This window comes from Oncorhynchus keta, chromosome 35 (assembly GCF_023373465.1).
Source record: "Oncorhynchus keta strain PuntledgeMale-10-30-2019 chromosome 35, Oket_V2, whole genome shotgun sequence".
NCBI lineage: Eukaryota > Metazoa > Chordata > Actinopteri > Salmoniformes > Salmonidae > Oncorhynchus > Oncorhynchus keta.
The window spans coordinates 47,589,870-47,610,050 of NC_068455.1; the positions used below are offsets into that span (position 1 = coordinate 47,589,870).

Genomic DNA, 20,181 nt, shown 5'->3' on the forward strand with positions numbered 1-20,181 from the left:
ACCCAAAAGTAAAGTAATGTGAAATAACGTAGTTATGCCAGCAATATATTTAGACTGCTTCGCGTTTGTCTAGGCTTGCTGGCAGTAGTTAGCCAGCAGCCCTGGATAGAGCATTGCACCCTGGGAGTTGAAATGCACTCTGAAAATCGTAGTATGCTGTGCAAAATCCATTGTACTTCTATGGGGTGTTAGACTATTGCAATATAGAAACTTCAGAAATTAGCTTCAAAGTGTTTTTTTTTATGCCGTTTTGGAACTAAACTACGATTTTAATACATTAAATGATTTAGCTATAATGAATCATAGGTTTAATTAATGTCATTATGGCCATAGATGGGCAAATTAACCCTGATATGTATCAAATAACATTTGAAAACAGTTTAGATTATTATTTTGTGTGCTCTGAGTGTCAGACATGGGTTTTGCATACGGAATATTGAAGATATTCTTCTGTTATTTAATATGGTGTTTTATTTTGTTTAACAAATTGATGAGAGAATATATTTAATTTGTTATTGTAGTTGTTGTACTAGTTTTTTCATTATTCTAACATAATGTTCAAATGCTCAACTGTCGCTATCGAAGTATAAATGCTGGTATCATGACTACACTATAAGAGCCCATGTTATGGCAGAAATGGACTCTGCACGAATGCCAGGCCGCCCCGTCTTCAGTCAGCTGTAAATTCCACACCATGTTTTATTTTTTACAATTATGACAGTTACTTTATTTTCATGGCGGTCTTCATCCATTACCGTCAGTTATACGGTAATAGTCATCCCTAACGCAAACCCTTCTTCCGAAAACACTAACTTCCTGTGTACCTCCGCAGGATTCGCAAGATTTGTACTATTCACACACACCCGCATGCACGAACACACACTCACACTCAAGCGCTTCGCCCACCCACATATCAGCGATGCATTATATCACCTGATTCTATTTGCAGACACAGATGCAGATAAAGCCCAGGCTAATTTTACACTCTGTGCAGAGGAGGGTTTAGAGGGAAGTAGTAGAGTGGTGTGTACTGATCCTCATCCCATTCAGATGCACTTAGTGTGTAGGTGCACATCTGGTGAATCCTTCTCCTCAGTAAAGCACATGTATGTGTGTGTGTGTGAGTAACCAAGTAAGTGCACATTGAGCAAATGAGTGATTGTATGTGTTGGTAGTCTACGGCCCTCGTTTACCTGCATCGTTGACAATGATGGAGGCAGCACCAGTGGCCGAGTCAACCGTCTGCCCCACAAACTCTACGGAGGGAGAAAAAGAGGAATAAAGAGGAAGCATTTCAACACATACGATGTATTCCTTCATTTCTAATAGTTTGGCACTTTTGGGACTATTCCATTGGTTCAATTAAACTGAGCAAACTCAATCTTAAACGAAGCACATCTAAAAGAAAAACAAATATTATTTCGATCAAAGTCTGGGATGATGCATGCCATGAAATAGCATATCTGTTGCATTTCAAGCTAGTTTTGAAATAAGCACAGCAACCTTTTTGTATTTTAAGAATGGCCTGTTGTTTTAAAAGTTGTAATTTTTGGTATTCTTACCTGTGGATACACCATTGTCCTTGAAATTCTGGATGTAGTTTTCTCCAAAGAAGTCTTTGCCAACCTGAAATCAAAATGCTATGATGAAACTTCGAATACACGGATCTAAGCAATACATGAGATAGACACTTTTTGAAGATCAGTGAACTCCAACCATAATCGGGTTGTATTTTCTCGTACCCCGCTGGCATACTGGCAAAGTGCCGTCACATCACACAAACACATGCACACACACATATGCACACACATAGACACACGTGCAAACACACACAAGGCCATCGCGCCAAGCCTTCAAGATACGACGACCCCACCCGTCCGACGCCTCCTCATGTCCACCTCTCCTCCCTCATCCTCCCCTCCTTCCCTCGATCCCTCAATCTGCTCTGGGATGTCCACATCGTAAAATCGTTTGGAGGGCGTTGAAGGGGTCCCCACCTCGCCCTCAGGCTCCCCACTTTTATCCCACGCTTTCAAGGAAGAAGTCAAAGAGACATCTGTGCCCTAACTGCCTATGAAGTGTAGTATGCAGTGGTAGTAGCACTATAGTGGGAGCCCCCTTTGTCTTTGAAGTACGGCCTTCCTCCTTGGATGTTTCTCAAAAGCCTGGGCATCTATTTTTGGGCTCTGCCCATGCCTGGAGAGCCGCTCCTGCATTGTACAGCTTATCGACTGGACCCTTTGTTCTTGACAGAGGTGGGGCTTTAGCTACTTTGCTGACCCTTTTTTATGCTGTGCCTAGCTGATTGGAGACCTGGGGTTAGATGTATGGGAATACTTGGTGTATGTGGGTGTGTATTATGCATGAATAATGGTACGGATCAAGGAAGAATGAGGGCCGGGGCGTTGACAGGGGTGGTTAGAGGAGTTCAGTGTGAAAGAGTGCGTTCTGGAAAAAAAGAGTCGAGTACAGCAGAGGGAGAGTGAGTGAGAGTGAGAGTGAGAGAGAGAGAGAGAGAGAGAGGGGCTTGCTTGCTATTTACTGCCACTGTGTCATACCTTGCAGACCATGGCAGTCTTGGCTCCCATTCTGGCGGCCTGAATACACTGGTTTGCCCCTTTGCCTCCGAAACCAATGAAGAACTTGTGACCGTGGATGGTCTCTCCTGCCTTGGGTAGCCTTGGTGCCTGGCTGAGGGAGAAATTGCACAGGTAAAATATCCCTCACAGACTCATAAAACCCTGTAGTAAAATTCTAAAGTCACTTACAACTACGACACAGGTGCAATGATATGTCCATTTTTGAGACAGCAACAATTGTACTCTGGTGATATGATCTCTGCTAATAACAGACTATGGGGATTGCAACATCGAGGAATCGCTTACTCACACTCACCCTCATTACTGACGCCACACATTTACACCCACACGCAGACACACCCCCCTCAAAACCTATGCTGCTGCTAAAATGATTATTGATTAGATGTACTACAATTAAGCAGTGTTCATGGATTATTGATGGCCATTAACATTAGTACCTACCCATTTATCCTGCTACTGGTCACTATTACTCTTGTCTACATGTATATCCGCCTATCACGTCTACACTGACACTCTTGCGCACACACACACACACACACACACACACACACACACACACACACACACACACACACACACACACACACACACACACACACACACACACACACACACACACACACACACACACACACAGGGTTGGGCTCAATTAGAATTGAAGGCAGTCAATTCAGGAAGTGCTTTGAATTTAACATTCAGAAATGTAAAAACATTTGAAATAAATAGATTTTTTTATTCTAATTTTTTAATTTCCCGAATTTACTGCCTTCAATTCTAATTGAGCCCAACCCTGACACACACACACACACACACACACACACACACACACACACACCTTATTATTATTATTTATTCTGCTACCAGTCACTTTTCCACACGCACATACAGTGCATTCCCTTAACTTTTTACACATTTTGTTACTTTACATCCTTATTCTAAAATGAATTTTAAAAAATGGACCATCAATGACAAAGCGAAAACAGGTTTTTAGACATTTGTGCAAATAAAATACCTTATTTACATCAGTATTCAGACCCTTTGCTATGAGACTAGAGACTAGAGCTCAGGTGCATCCTGTTTCCATTGATCATCCTTGAGATGTTGTAACAACTTGATTGGAGTCCACTTGTGGTAAATTCAATTGATTGCACACACATCTGTCTATATAAGGTCCCACAGTTTACAGTGCATGCCAGAGCAAAATCAAAGCCGTGAGGTAGAAGGAATTGTCCGTAGAGCTCCGAGACAGGACTGTGTCGAGGCACAGATCTGGGGAAGGGTACCAAAAAATGTCTGCAGCATCATTCTTAAATGGAAGAACTTGGAGCTTGCCAAAAGTCACCTAAAAAAAGTCACTCTCAGACCATGAGAAACAAGATTCTCTGGTCTGATGACACCAAGATTGAACTCTTTGACCTGAATGCCAAGCGTCACTTCTGGAGGAAACCTGGCACCATCCCTACGGTGAAGCATGGTGGTGGCAGCACCATGCTGTGGGGATGTTTTTCATTTTACATTTACATTCTGCTAAATGACTTAAATGTAAATGTAAATGTTTTTCAGTGGCAGGGACTGGGAGACTAGTCAGGATCAAGGAAAAAATGAACGGAGCAAAGTAAATATTTATTTTAATAAGGCTGTAACGTAACAAAACGTGGAAAAAGATCTGAATACTTTCAGAATGCACTGTATCTACCTAAACTACTCCAGTATCCATGCACAATGTACATTTGGTACTGACCCTGTATATAGCTTACATTGTCCTGTTTTCTTCCCATCTTATGTCTTGTTTTTTTTAGGTAAACTATTTTGATATTGATTACTGCACTGTTCGGAAGGGCTTGCAAGTTAAGTATTTCACTGTACTTGTGCATGTGACAATTAACTTTAAACTTGAATCCTGTTCCCCTGCATTGTTCTTAGCCCCAGGTTAGACTGGCCCTAGGTTAACTTAACCCTTTGTTCACAAAAGCATTTGTTAACACAAGCTTTAGCCCTGGGCTAAGGATTCACAATTGTATTACAAAGCACTGGGCTAGCGGACAAGCACAACATGCGATCAACATTCTATTATTAGCATCCTCATTAGCTACTGCACATGCAGCAGCTACTCTTCCTCGGGTCCACATAAAATGTACAAATGCATGACGAAGTACAGAACAGTAATATACAAGAACAACATAAGATATTATATTAAAATAAATAAATAAATAAAGTTATATATAGGAAAGACAACAAAAAATATATTTACATACCAATCATAGTTTAAAACCGTTAATCACAGATTTACTGATCTAGATTTAAAATGAAGTGGTGCAACACATCTCTGATGAATTATAAACCTAGATTTACAAAACCTAGATTAGCTCTAATCCTAGATGAATTTAAACCATGTTGGTGCAATCCACCCTCAGTGTTTCTTTTAAATGACTGGTTTATAGTTAATTCCCCATTCTGACAGTGACTGTAACTCCTTGCTAAGAGTCTCTGTAGTTGCTGATGTGTCGAGTGTCCAATCATCAGCATACATAGTCATTTTAGCTTCTTGTAAAACAAGTGACAAATTATTTGTGAAAATGCAACTGCCCTGAGGGATTCCATACTATACATATCTGATGTTAGAGAAGCTTCCATTGAAGAATCATCTCGGAGTTCTATTGGATAAATAACTCTCCAACCATGTGATGGCAGGTGATTTAAAGCCATAACAAGTGAGTTTTTTTTTGTTGTTCAATAATAAATGATGATCAATAACATCTAATTCTGCACTGAAATCTAACAATACAGCTTCAACTATAATCTTATTATCCGTATCTTTTAGCCAATCATCAGTCATCTGAGTCTGTGCAGTACAAGTTGAGTGCCCTGCCTTATATGCATGCTAAAAGTCAGTAGTTAACTTGTGCTTTAAGAAATAGCATTGGATTTGTTCAAACACAATTCTCTCCATCAGTTTACTAAGAACAGGCAGCAAACTGATTGGGCAGCTGATAGAGCCAGCAAAGGGATTTTTACTATTTGTAGGTTGTGGAATTACTTAAGCTTCCTTCCACGCCTGTGGACACACACACTCCTTTAGGCTTTGGTTAAAGATGGCAAATAGGGGTGGCAATACAGTCTGCTAATATTCTCAATAGTTTCCCATCAAGGTTGTCTATACCTGGTGGCTTATCATTATTTAAGTGATAATGCCCGAGAAGCTGGTGTTTGAGGGATATATTGGCATGGGTGTTGTTAGGCCGGAGACGAGACAAGTCGAGAACCGGCAAACCGTGCCAATACATCCTTCAAACACTGGCTTCGAGGGCATTATCACTTTTATACAACGGGTTACCAACATATTCAAATAATGATTGACATATTTTCATTAAAAACTTTATTTTGATGAATTTATTCATACTATTTCATCCTTCCACAATATTTAGTCCCTACACATCTAGGGTTGCTATCCAAGCCGGCTGGTTGTTTGTTCTATCGGGTCAGTTGCCAGAAACGCAACCCAGTTGTTCATTCTTTTTGTTCTGTATAAACCTGACCATAGCCATACTGGGTGGCAATGTTCTTATCCCTCGCTTGCTAGTTATCCAACTATGGCTAACCTACAGTCCCATCAAACAGTGCAGCCAGAATAACAACAATGGCTGCATTTGCTGTTTTCTAGTAACATTTATTTGGATACATAACAAATGACCTAATGAGGGGCGATTTCGCCTGGCATAGACAATGTGCTCTCTTGTCAGGACACTGTTGATCAGAGGAGCTAGCCAACTACACAGCTAACACAATCACTTCAAACTGAAGCTGGAAAGACTACAAACCAGCTGCATGAAAATGTTTCATGATTTCGACCGGCTGAGAAATGTTCATTACTATGGGACAGCTGGAGATCGAATTTGAATATTGAAACAATATTGCAAATGTCGGTGGGACAGACAGCAAGGTTTATACAAATCTCTGCTGTTGAAAACTAAATGTTAGTCTAAAAGAAATTAGATAATGTCTCGATGCTTTTTATAGTGGAGATCAAGTTTATAAATTCCCTGGCTGGGCTGATGAGACAATGGATTGCACAGTCAGATGGAACAGAGTAAATAGGCATTTTAATGTCATAGATTTCATCTGTGATAACATGTGGAATAGACACCGGCTGGAATGCAGATTTAACCAGCATTCAGGATTAGACCCACTCGTTGTATACGATGGATAACAATAGTTGTTCCACCTCTCCCACACTAACTTGACCAAATTGAAAACAGCAGTCCTTCTCTTTCATTAATATATCTTCAATACACAACTATGATGGTTCACTGTTCAATGTTGTCATTTCACTTCTCAGTTTGTCCACTTTACTAGTGAAATAGCCATTGAAATAATTGGCTATAAGAAAGGTTTTGTTATAAATGACCCATCAACTTCAATGAATAATGGAGATTAATTGGGTTTTCTGCCCATAATATAATTGAAGGTGCTACAAAGTTGTCCCATGGTTTTTTATGTCATTTATCTTGTTTTGGTAATATAATTGGTCTTTTTTGTTTGTTAAGTTTAGTCACACAATTTCTCAATTGACAGTATGTCAACCAATCCGCTGAGTAGCCTGACTTTTTTTGCATAATTTCTTTCAACCATACAATTTGTTAAATTCATCATCAATCCATGCGGCTCTAACAATTCTCACAGTTAGTTTCTTAACAAGTATATGTTTGTCAATTATTGGCAAAAATACATTTTCAAATATTCTAAGTGTTGCATCTGGGTGGCGCCGGAGGGGACAGCAGCCGTTTTATGGGCTCCTGGACAATTGTGCTAGTTTGTGTTTTTCTGTGCTGATTTAAACTTTTTTTTATACATAATGTTTCCGCCACCGTTTCTTATGCCCGAAAAGAGCTTCTGGACATTAGAACAGCAATTACTCACCTCGAACTGGATGAGGATTTTTTCTTTAATGAGTCGGAAGCGAAAGATTTACTGCTCCTCCCGGCCTAAACCCACATCATTGGTATGAAGAGACGCAGTTAGAGGTCGAAGAGCCGGATGCCTGCCGATTTTGCGTCGGCGAGTGGATAATCCACCTTTGCCCCCTGTTCAACTGGCGAATGTGGAATCACTGGAGAATAAACTGGATGAGCTCCGCTTGAGGCTATCCTATAGCCTTTCGTCAACAACAGCTAGTGCGCGATCCCTAATATTAAGAAAGTCTCAAGGTTTTCCTTGCCTGAGTTAGAGTACCTCATGATAAGCTGTAGACCACACTATTTATCAAGAGAGTTTATCTACAATGCCTTCGGAAAGTATTCGGACCCCTTGACTTTTTCCACATTTTGTTACTTTACAGTCTTATTCTTTTTTTCTCCTCATCGATCTACACACAATACCCCATACTTTTATGAATTAAAAGTAAAAAACTGAAATATCACATTTACACAAGTATTCAGACCCTTTACTCAGTACTTTATTAACGCACCTTTGGCAGCATCGAGTCTTCTTGTGAAAGACACTACAAGGGTGGCACACCTGTATTTGGAGAGTTTATCCCAGATCCTCTCAAACTCTGTCAGGTTGGATTGAAAGCGTTGCCGCACAGTTATTTTCAAGTCTCTCCAAAGATCTTAGATCGGGTTCAAGTCCGGGCTCTGCCTGGGCCACTCAAGGACATTCATTCAGAGACCTGTCCCGGAGCCATTCCTGCGTTGTCTTGGTTGTGTGCTTACGGTCGTTGTCCTGTTGGAAGATGAGCCTTAGCCCGTCTGAGTTCCTGAGCAGGTTTTCATCAAAGATCTCGCTGTACTTTGCTCTGTTCATTATTGCCTCGATCCTGACTAGTCTCCCAGTCCCTGCCACTGAAAAACATCCACACCGCACGATGCTGCCACCACCATGCTTCACTGTAGGGATGGTGCCAGGTTTCCTCCAGAAGTGACGCTTGGTATTCAGGCCAAATAGTTCAATCTTGGTTTCATCAGACCAAAGAACCTTATATCTCATGGTCTGAGAGTCTTTCGGTGCTTTTGACAAACTCCAACCGGGCTGTCGTGTGCCTTTTACTGAGGAATTGCTTCCGCCTGGCCACTATCATAAAGGCCTGATTGGTTGAGTGCTGCAGAGATGGTTGTCCTTCTGGAAGGTTCTCTCATCTTCACAGAGGAACTCTAGAACTCTGTCAGAGTGACTTGGTGGTACCTCGACACATTCCTCTGAGCTTGGTCACCTCCCTGACCAAGGCCCCTCTCCCCCGACTGCTCAGTTTGGCCAGGCGGCCAGCTCTGATTTTTTGTTGTTGTATTGGAGTGTTAGTGTAGTATGTGTGAGTGTGTGGTTAGAGTCCAGTGAGTTTGATCAATTTCAGAATAAGGCTGTAATTAACTAAATGTGGAAAAAGTCAAAGGCTCTGAATACTTTCCGAATGCATTGTATATCAATTAAGTGAATGTGCAGCTTTTGTGATTGGACAGTGAGCATTCTAGGCGTTGTTCACCATGTTTTATACTGGTTATTTTGGCACTGTGTTTAGGGGGCTCCTCAAAAACTCAGTGCTAACTCACCCTGCTCTGGTGCAGGGCCAGCTAGCCATGGGCTACGGTTGGTGTTAGCCCTCTTCAGAATGTGCAAGTGTGAACACTCGCTTAGCCCTGGACTAAGGTGCAGTTGAACGCAAGTTGCTCAGTCAGTGCTGGTCATAGACGCAAAAGGCTGCTTTGACATGACTATGTCAAATCAAATAAATTCTAAATGTATGTCACATGCGCTGAATGCAAAAAACAAAAAATATAAAATAAAAAGTAACACAATAAAATAACAATAATGAGGCTATATACAGGGGGTACCGGTACTGAGTCAATGTGCGTGCGTGGGTACAGGTTAGTCGAGAGGGGGCGTCAATGCAAACAGCCTGGGTGGCTATTTGATTAATTGTTCAGCAGTCTTATGGCTTGGGGGTAGAAGTTGTTAAAGAGCCATTTGGTACTAGACTTGGTGCTCCGGTACCGGAACAGTCTATGACTTGGGTAACTGGAGTCTTTGACAATGTTTTGGGCCTTCCTCTGACACCGCCTAGTATATACGCCCATGATGGCAAGAAGCTTGGCCCTAGTGATGTACTGGGCTGTACGCACTTTACGGTCGGATGCCGAGCATTTGCCATACCAGGCGGCGATGAAACTGGTCAGGATGCTCTCAATGGTGTAGCTATATAACCTTTTGAGGATTTGGGGACCCATGCCAAATCTTCTCAGTCTCCTGAGGGGGAAAGGCATTGTCATGCCCTCTTCACAACTAATGTTGAGATATTGTTGTCCTGGCACCACACTGCCAGGTCTATGACCTCCTTTGTCGGTGATCAGGCCTACCACCGTTGTGTCGTCAGCAAACTTAATGGTGATGTTGGAGTCGTGCTTTGCCACACAGTTGTGGGTGAGCAGGGAGTACAGGAGGGGACTAAGCATGCACCCCTGAGGGGCCCCCGTGTTGAGGATCAGCGTGGCAGATGTGTTGTTCGCTTACCCTTACTACTTGGGGCGGACCATCAGGAAGTCCAGGATCCAGTTGCAGAGGGAGGTGTTTAGTCCCAGGGTCCTTAGTGATGAGCTTTGTGGGCACTATGGTGTTGAACGCTGAGCTGTAGTCAATGACTGGCATTCTCACATTGGTGTTCCTTTTGTCCAGGTGGTAAAGGGCTGTGTGGAGGGTGACTGAAATTGTGTCATCTGTGGATCTGTTGGGGCGGTGTGTGAATTGGAGTGGGTCTAAGGTTTCCAGGATGATGGTGTTAAAGTGAGCCCTGTTAGGGCTAATGTCACTAATGCCTGACACTACAGGTTGGGTCATGCTTACCCCGCCCTCTCTCCCCCAGGCTAGAGAGCTGTCTGTCTGCCCTCTCCTCCAATCACAGAGTTACAAGGCTCTTCCTTCTCCAGGGTCAGAGGGTTTGTTGGTGGCAAGACTAGGATGATAAACTTAGCTATTATTGAGATTTGGGTATGTGTGAAGTGTGTGTGTATACAGTATGGATATGTGTGTGTGTGTTAATTAGCAGGTGTGTTGGTTGAGAAACTAGGGGGTTACAGTAAATCCACATAAAAATAGCTCTTTGTTGTTTTTCACAACCTCAGGATTTCCAGTAACCTCAGCGTTCATGCAGGAGATTTGAGGTTGTTTTGGTCGAAACCAAAATAGGGGCGAACATATGGGAGTCCATATGTGAAGTGGTTTTGATGAATCATGTCCTATGACTTATGTCCTTTCCTTGTTAGGACAATGCCTTTCAGAAAAAAAGTACTCTGAGACAACATATGAATCATGATTTGTTAAAACATGTGTATGTACGAATCAATGTTAGCCTATAGAACTTAGCCTATAGAACTTATCCATGTGTACCATGCCTATAATCGCTCTCCTATATGTGTCATCAGCCACACATTAAAATCTACTATGTAGAAGAAACCATATAGTCTCACACTTTTGTTATTACAGTATGTTTACATTATGCATCTACAGTGCATTAGGAAACAAATCATGAGAATTGTGTATTCCCAGATTCCACATATACTCAATAAGGTATCTGTCTCTCTCAGAGAGAGAGAGGAAGCAGGGTGGTGAAAGTGTTTACACTTGTATGAGGGGGTGGGGTGTGAGAGTGTGTGGGCCAAGCATAGTAACTGCAAGTACACATACATACAATCACACGCAGGTACACACACACACACACACACACACACACACACACACACACACACACACACACACACACACACACACACAGATTCCAGTCCCGCCTTTATTAGGATCTGACCACGACTACTGGTTGGCTTGGCTTGGCTGGTTGGCTTTCAACAGGTGATTGCCAGGTTGGGTAAACCACTGCCCCTCCATCACCAGACACTAGTCCATTGTCTGTGTGTTTGCGAGCACGCCAACCAAAAGGTTGGCTACGTGCTAAAGCTCAACTTCAACCCCAGTCTGTTTTCTCCCACGCCACCAAAAGGCCATCACAAGTGTTCGGTGAAGCTTGTTATTTTTTGTGCAGCACCGGAAAAAAAACATTTGCTTTACATTTAAACCACTGAGTGGTGGCTAACCTTTGGAACGCGCAGATGGTTCAGACGCAGAAGTAGCCTGAGAACTATTACCGCATCGGATCAGTAACGTTTATGACTTTTAGAAGTAGGTCTAAGAGGGACTGAGGATTGTGCAAACACTGCTAACTTTGGACCATTTACTTAATTCCTTTGCAGTAGACACATAGGTTCACGTAAACCTAGTAGTGCTTCAATATAGAATAGATTATCAAAAAGGTATAATGACTTTACAAAGAAAAGTTATTTAAAAACAGGGAGGCCTTATATGGTCATGCTGTGTAGGATAAGATAAGATAGGATATATAGGGCGTAAGGTAGACTAGCCGTTAAAGCATTTGGCCAGTAACCTAAAGGTCAAATACCTGAGCTGACAAGATGAAAAATCTGCCAATGTGCCCTTGAGTAAGACACTTAACCCTAATTATCTCCAGAGGCACCGTACTACCAGGCTGACCAGGTAAAACAACACATTTCACTGCACCTATCCGGTGTATGTAATTTAAAAAAGAGCTCTTTTCACTTTCACTAGTCAGAGAGAGGTAGAGTGAGAGAAGGAAGAGGTGAGGGAAAGGTCGAGGTGAGGTGTGAGGAGAGAGGTGTGAAATACTGAGAAAAAAATGTTTCCTTATTAACTACTTAGGTAATTTCCCTTCACCTACAGAAATGGCTCATATTGGCCAATGTCAACAACCCTCATAGGTTGCATCTGGTAGCAGGTGTAAAAATGTCTATACCGCAAGCTGAAAACACTATAAGGTTGCTTAGGAGGGTTTGTTAAGATGGTAAGCTGTTCCGCTGTCTTTTAGGGGCAATGTCTATCCAGAGCCACAAACACAGGTGGCTGCTATACATTGGAGGTGGATGAGTTCCCTTAGAACTAGTGAAATGCACCATCTAGCCTATCTAGGCTAGCCTATATAAACAGAATCCATCACACTGCTCCACATCACACCGGCTCCATATCACATCAGGGAGCTGTGGATAAGGACGGCAGCAGGGGGCGCTGTCTGGCTTTGACAGTGTGGGGTTTCTAGTGTGAGAGGACACATCAGAGAGAAAAGAGAGAGAGGAGACAAAGTCAGGGGAAAGACAAGTGGAGGTGGGGAGAGGGGGACTGTGTCAACCACCCAAACATTGGCACATTCAGGCAACTGGATTTCCAACTTCAAAGCCATGCATATCACTTTGATGGGGTGGAAAATGTATTTCAAGTTTTCAAGTACCCCCCTGAAAAAGACCCAAAACACAGTCTCTTCCCGTCAGCAGTACTGTAGGGCCTAATTGATGCAGCTCCTCCTGCCCTTTAAAGAGGTTGCCTAAAATGATCAAAACCGTCAGTGAGCGTGTCCGTGTGTTTTTGATAACTGGGGGTGGGATCACTTTCGCCACAGTTACAGATAAAGGTTGGGGGTGAGATGAAAATTGTAAGGTTGTGTAGTTACTCAACCGAAAACACAGAAAGGGAAAATGTGACTTGAACGGTGACCTATAACAGAACAGTACATTTGCATGGACATCCACATGGACATATTTTATGTAAGCGATAGACTGTAAATAATCTATTGTTCTGTTTAACACCTGTTGTGTTGCACAACACTTTGCAAAGGTAGCCGAAGCCTACTTCAGGGCGACAAATGTTGTCTCACTTATGTGTGCTCATACACTACTCAATTGTACTTGAGATGATGATACAACATGTGTGGGAAGGACATTTTCACTACACTGTTCACACCACATCTACTGAGATGATATAACAGCAACAGTCGGGTATCAATTAAATGGGATCATGGTGTCATGATGACCAAGTTGAATCCTTGGTCTCAATGGAGTTAATTAGGTTTTACTGATGAGGTCATATCCACATCACCAGTCAACAGGCAGATCAATGGATCAGTGTCTGTCTTCTAACCTAGCCTATGAAAGGCAAACAGGATTTGTGGTACGGGTGATATTGGAAGCCAAGTATACTAAGCAAAAATATAAAAATACAACATGCAACAATTTCTAATATTTTACTGAGTTACAGTTCATATAAGGACATCAGTCAGTTTAAATACATTGATTAGGCCCTAATCTATGGATTTCACACGACTGGACAAGGGCACAACCATGGGTGGGCCTGGGAGAGCATAGGCCCACCCACTGGGGAGCCATGCCCACCCACTGGGGGGCCAGGCCCAGCGAATCAGAATGAGTTTTTCCCCACAAAGAGCTTTATTACAGACAGAAATACACCTCAGCTCCCCTTCAGACAATCCCGCAGGTGAAGAAGCCAAATGTGGAGGTCCTGGGCTGGCTTGGTTACACGTGGTCTGCAGTTGTGAGGCCGGTTGGACGCAGTGCCAAATTCTCTAAAAAGATGTTGGATGCGGCTTATGGCCGAGAAATTAAAATTATCTGGCAATAGCCCTGGTGGACATTTCTACAGTCAGCATTTCGATTGCACACTCCCTCTAAACTTGAGGCATCTGTGGCATTGTGTTATGTGACAAAACTGCACATTTTAGAGTGGCCTTTTATTGTCCCCAGCACAAAGTAAACCTGTGTAATGGCCATGTTGTTTAATCAGCTTCTTGATAAGCCACACCTGTCAGGTGGATGGATTATCTTGGCAAAGGAGAAATGCTCACTAACAGGAATGTAAACATATTTGTGCTCATGAAACATTGGACCACCACTTTACATTTTTTCAGCATATTTGTGGTATGAGTGATACAGTGTTGCCAACTGTGGAGAAAAAGCCAATATATTCACTTCCTTCTCAAAGTAGTGATGCTAAGATGTTGCATTGAACAGTTTTACAATATTTGGTCCCTTGTCATTTTAAAATGCAAGACAATATTTTTGAGACACGAAACCCAATCAAGGATGTGATAGACCCTGGATTCGAACCAAGGACTGTAGTTACGCCTCTTGCACTGAGATGCAGTGCCTTAGTTAACACACACAGCAGTGGTCTATTTAACTGTACTAGAATGCTTTAAAATTCCGCAGAAATGTAAAACATCGGTTATCGGTATCGTTTTTTTTGGGGGCATGGAAAATATCATATCGGTGCATCACTATCTAAAACCCTCACAAACTTCTACAGATGCACAATTAAGAGTATCCTATCGGGCTGTATCACCGCCTGGTACGGCAACTGCACCGCCCGCAACCGCAGGGCTCTCCAGAGGGTGGTGCGGTCTGCCCCAACGCATCACAGGGGGGCAAACTACCTGCCCTCCAGGACACCTACAGCACCCGATGTCACAGGAAGGCCAAAAAGATCATCAAGGACAACAACCACCCGAGCTACGGCCTGTTCACCTCGTTATCATCCAGAAGGCAGTACAGGTGCATCATAGCTGAGACTGAGAGACTGAAAAACATCTATTTCAAGACCATCAGGCTGTCAAATAGCCATCACTAGCACATTAGAGGCTGCTGCCTATATACAGACTTGAAATCACTGGGCACATCCATATATTTATATATCTTTAATTCCATTCCTTTACTTAGATTTGTGTGTATTGTTGTGGAATTGTTCGATATTACTTGTTAGATATTACTGCACTGTTGGAGCTAGAAACACAAGCATTTCGCTACAACCGCAATAACATCTGCTAAACACGTGTATGTGACCAATAAAATGTTATTTGAAACCTAGTCCTCCTTGCCTTTCTGATGTGGCCCTTCGGGGTCTTTATACCTCTGGATGAAGTTACGCCTCCATCCGCCTCATGCCTACGTTACGTGACAGTAGCCTAATCTGGTATTGTGTCTGGGGACAGCGGTATTAATCATAGAAATAGAATGACTAGATTCCTATGGAATTAATAACACAGGCAGGGGTGGAGGAACAGGGCAGTTCCCTTATATGTGTCTGTATAGGGCTTCATCCATGTCGAGCCATGCTGGAAACACCCTTCCCAATATTACCCCTTGGCTTTTGCGTAAAAACTTTCCATGACAACTGATGGTAAATATAGACTAAAAAGATGCACATAGCGTGTTAGACCATACCTAAAAGGGTTTAGAGTCACATGGTTGTCATCGGCCCAGAAAATAGGCCATTCCATGTTTGTGATGTGTGATGTGTATGAGCCAGAACGACTAATAAAGCTCTTTCAAGCACAACAAAGATGTGTGGCTGTCAGTTGCAGAAGATAACATGAGGATGAACAGTTCTAAAACAGAATTGGCAGTTAAATAACGTATATGCCATGGCTCAGAACCAGGACACACATTTTAAAATGTAGGGTTACTTGTATAACCCCTGTTCTATGATAATATGTAAGGGGTAATCAACTCGGGGCTATGCGTTCTATTGAAAATAATGAACGAGGTGTGAAGTATTCCACGACGCGCTAGCCTCGTTCATTATCCACGACCCGCTAGCCTCGTTCATTATTTTCAATAGAACGCATAGCCCCGAGTTGATTTGACACATTTACGTTCATTATTTTCAATAGAACGCATAGCCCAGAGTTGATTTAACACATTTACGACTAGAAATGTGTTCATTTTGGCGGTAGAAATGTGTTCACCATACACTGAAGTAGCTAGCAAGTTTACTAGTTAGCTACAGTAGTTGCCGTGGTAACCAAACAAACAGACTTGGTCGTTTGGCTAACCAACCCATCAGTCCTAGTTTCCCGTTATAAAATCGAATTCAACAAAACCAATACTGCTTCCAATTCGACGTTTTCTTTCAAAAGCAGGTCAAACAAAATATGTATTAATGAACTATAACCATTGAATTCTACCGTGCAAATATACCATGCGTTATATGGAAATAATACACGCTCTAGAATGCCCGTAAAATCAATCAGGAATATTCAACAACTCCATGGTATAAGAGTGAGATATCACATTATGGGGATTCGTTCATGCGGATTCTTTAACAGAAGTACCAAACACAGAGCTTTGTTGGAAACAGACATGATCGAGTGGCGAATGAGATGAACCCCCTTTCTCTTCATTAGACACCACTCGCCCTGCCTCTGGTCATTCTCAAGCAGGCCTCTCTTCCTTGCACTCTTGCGAGCAGGAAAAAGCGGTCTGAGACCAGCCACCCGAACAGCTAATGGAACTGATAAGTTTTTCTGTCTGTAATAAAGCCCTTTTGTGTGGAAAAACTAATTCTGATAGGCTGGGCAGTGGGTGGGCCTATGCCCTCCCAGGTCATGTGAAATCCATAGATTAGGGCCTAATGAATTTATTTCAATTGACTGATTTCCTTATATGAACTGTAACTCAGTAAAATTGTTGAAATTGTTACATGTTTATATTTTTGTTCAGTATACATAACATAATGGAACTCATATATTTGAATGGTAAATCTAATGACAAACTGGGTAAATCAAAATGTATCCTAGGCCTATTCAAAATACAGGTGAATGCATATTCAATGGGAGTGTGTACATGCATTGTGTAACGGCCGTTGTTGGTGGAAGAAGGTGAGGACCAATGCGCAGCATGGTAAGTGTCCATATTGATAATTTATTATCACGAGAACACTAAACAAAATAACAAAGGAGAATGAACGAAACGAAACAGTCCTGTCTGGTGTAGACACAAAACAGAAAACCATCCCCCACAACTCAAGGGTGAAAAACAGGCTACCTAAGTATGGTTCTCAATCAGGGACAACGATTGACAGCTGCCTCTGATTGAGAACCATACCAGGCCAAACACAGAAATACCAAATCATAGAAAAACTAACAGACAACCCACCCAACTCACTCCCTGACCATACTAAAACAAAGACATAACAAAAGAACTAAGGTCAGAACGTGACACATTGAGTTATTGAGCTTGTTTTGTCTGATTTCATCCAACTGTTTACCTTCCATTTGGGATTTATTGAACATTAGAATGGGCAAAACAAGTGACCTAAGCGACTGAGCGTGGTATGATTGTCGGTGCCAGGTGCGCCGGTTCCAATATCTCAGAAATGTCCGGCCTCCTGGGCTTTTCACGCACAACGGTGTCTAGGGTTTACTGAGAATGGTGCGACAAACACAAAACATCCAGTAAGCAGCAATCCTGTGCACGAAAACAGCTCGTTGATGAGAGGTCGAATGAGAATGGCAAGATCCGTGCAAGCTACCAAGCAGGCTACAAACAGGCAAATAACGGCGCAGTACAACAGTAGTGTGCAGAACGGCATCTCGGAACGCACAACTCATCGATCCTTGTCACGGATGGGTTATTGCAGCAGACGACCACCCCGGGTTCCACTCCTATCAGCTAAAAATAAGAAGAAGCGGCTCCAGTGGGCACACAATCACCAACACTGGACAATTGAGAAGTGGAAAAACATTGCCGACGAATCCCGTTACCTTTTGCGTCATACTGATGGCAGAGTATAAGCAGCATGAGTCCATGGCCCGATCCTGCCTGGTGTCAACGGTACAGGCTGGTGGCGATAATGTTACGGTGTGGGGAATGTTTGCCTGGCACACGTTAGGTCCCCTGATACCAATTGAGCAATGTTTCCATGCCCCAAATAATTCAGGCTGTACTGGAGGCAAAGTGGGTCCAACCCGCTACTTGATGGGTATACCTAATAAACGGTATAGAAACATTTTATAAATGGTACATTTGCGTATGATATGATTGCTTTTTGGAATCCCGTTCCCCCCGTCGCTCCAAGATTAATAGTTTTGACCACACTCCACTGCTTTAATTGGTGCAGCTAGAAATCACAAGTATCCATCCTATAATGAAAAGGCACCATAAAATTCCAAAAACGTGTTTATCTATTTTGTGCTGTTGTTACATTTGTATTGGTGTTTTGTTTCGTGTCCGATGAGCTGAAGGTGTTGTTACATGTCATTTGCGGCGTGCATCATGAGCAAAAGTCATCGTAACCTATCATTTCACTTCCCATAGCTGAGAACCATGGCATGAGCATGGGCTAACTTGGCATTGCTGTAGCGCAGTCTGCCAGCAGCCTAACAAAGGTCGCATCATGTCCATTACAATGTCAAATCTAGTCCAAATCGTTCAATAGTTAGGCTATTCATATTACTGGAGCATCATCCTCTTTCTTTCTATTTCTATGGCGGATTCACGGCCGCAATTTATGGAACATGCCAAAAGTTTGGACATAACAAATATCAAATCAAACTTTATTTGCCACATGCGCCAAATACAACAAGTGTAGACTTTACCGTGAAATGCTTACTTTACAAGCCCTTAACCAACAGTGCAGTTCAAGAAAAAAAAAATGTACTAAGTAGGCTAAAAAATAAAAAGTAACACAATAAGAATAACAATATAATACATTTTAGAATAAGGCTGTAACGTATGGGTCTGAATACTTTCCGAATGCACCGTAACCTAACAGTACCCCTACTTCCCAAGGCTATGTCCGAGAGGCTGGACAAGTATTTTGCCTGTTTTAGTCCTGCTGAAAAGTGAATTAATCTCCCAGTGTCTGGTGGAAAGCAGACTGAACCAGGTTTTCCTCTTGGATTTTGCCTGTGCTTAGCTATATTCCATTTATTTTTTATCCTGAAAAACTCTCCAGTCCTCAATGATTTACAAGCATACCCATAACATGATACTGCCACCACTATGCTTGAAAATATAGAAAGTCGTACTCAGTAATGTGTTGTAATGGATTTGCCCCAAACATTACACAATGTATTCAGGGCATAAAGTTAATTGCTTTGCCACATGTTTGTTGTTGTATTACTTCAGTTCCTTGTTGCAAACAGGATGCATGTTTTAGAATATTTTTATTCTGTACAGGCTTCCTTCTTTTCACTCTGTCAATTTAGGTTAGTATTGTGGAATAACTACAATGTTGTTCATCCATCCTCAATTTTCTCCTATCACAGGCATTAAACTCTAACTAACTGTCAACATTGGCCTCATGGTGAAATCCCTGAGTGGTGTCCTTCCTTTCCGGAAACTGAGTTAGGAAGGACGCCTGTATTTTTGTAGCGACTAGGTGTATTGATACACCATCCAAAGTGTAATTAATAACTTCACCATGCTCAAAGAGATATTCAATGTCTGCTTCTATTTTTACCCATCTATCAATAGGTGCCCTTCTTTGCAAGGCATTGGAAAACCTCCCTGGTCTTCACGGTTGATTCTGTGTTTAAATTCCCTGCTCGACTGAGGGACCTTTGTATGTTGTATGTGTTGGGTACAGAGATGAGGTAGTTATTCAAAAATAGTTGCTAAGCTCATTTTTACTCCTGAACTTATTTGGGCTTGCCATAAAAAGGGTTTGAATACTTATTGACTCAATTTGTAAAAATTTCAACAACAACAAAAATTATTTGTAAAAATTTCAAAAAACCATAATTCCACTTTGACATTATGCAGTATTGTGTGTAGGTCAGTGACAAAAAAATATTTATTTAATCCGTTTTAAATTCAGGCTGTAACACAACAACATTTGGAAAAAGTCAAGGAGAGTGAATACTTTCTGAAGGCACTGTATATAGTATAAGCTACAAAATAAACTTTCCAGTGACACTGATTCTCATCGGCTTCTCGCCGGT

The 20,181-nt window shown here is 42.0% G+C and overlaps 1 protein-coding gene across 5 annotated transcripts in view; it reads right to left on the bottom strand.

Annotated features, from left to right (window-relative positions):
• Positions 1 to 20,181, bottom strand: part of rbks (ribokinase) — a 76,275-nt gene that overhangs the window by 42,356 nt on the left and 13,738 nt on the right. For 4 of the 5 annotated variants that reach the window (XM_052497089.1, XM_035752762.2, XM_035752766.2 and 1 more), the window contains 3 exons: positions 2,559 to 2,691; positions 1,563 to 1,626; positions 1,194 to 1,256 (listed from right to left, as the gene is read on the bottom strand). In XM_052497089.1, the coding sequence (XP_052353049.1) occupies positions 1,194 to 1,256; positions 1,563 to 1,626; positions 2,559 to 2,691 (260 nt within the window). The remainder of the gene's footprint in view (positions 1 to 1,193; positions 1,257 to 1,562; positions 1,627 to 2,558; positions 2,692 to 20,181) is intronic. The other variant, XM_035752767.2, reaches the window with a different exon arrangement.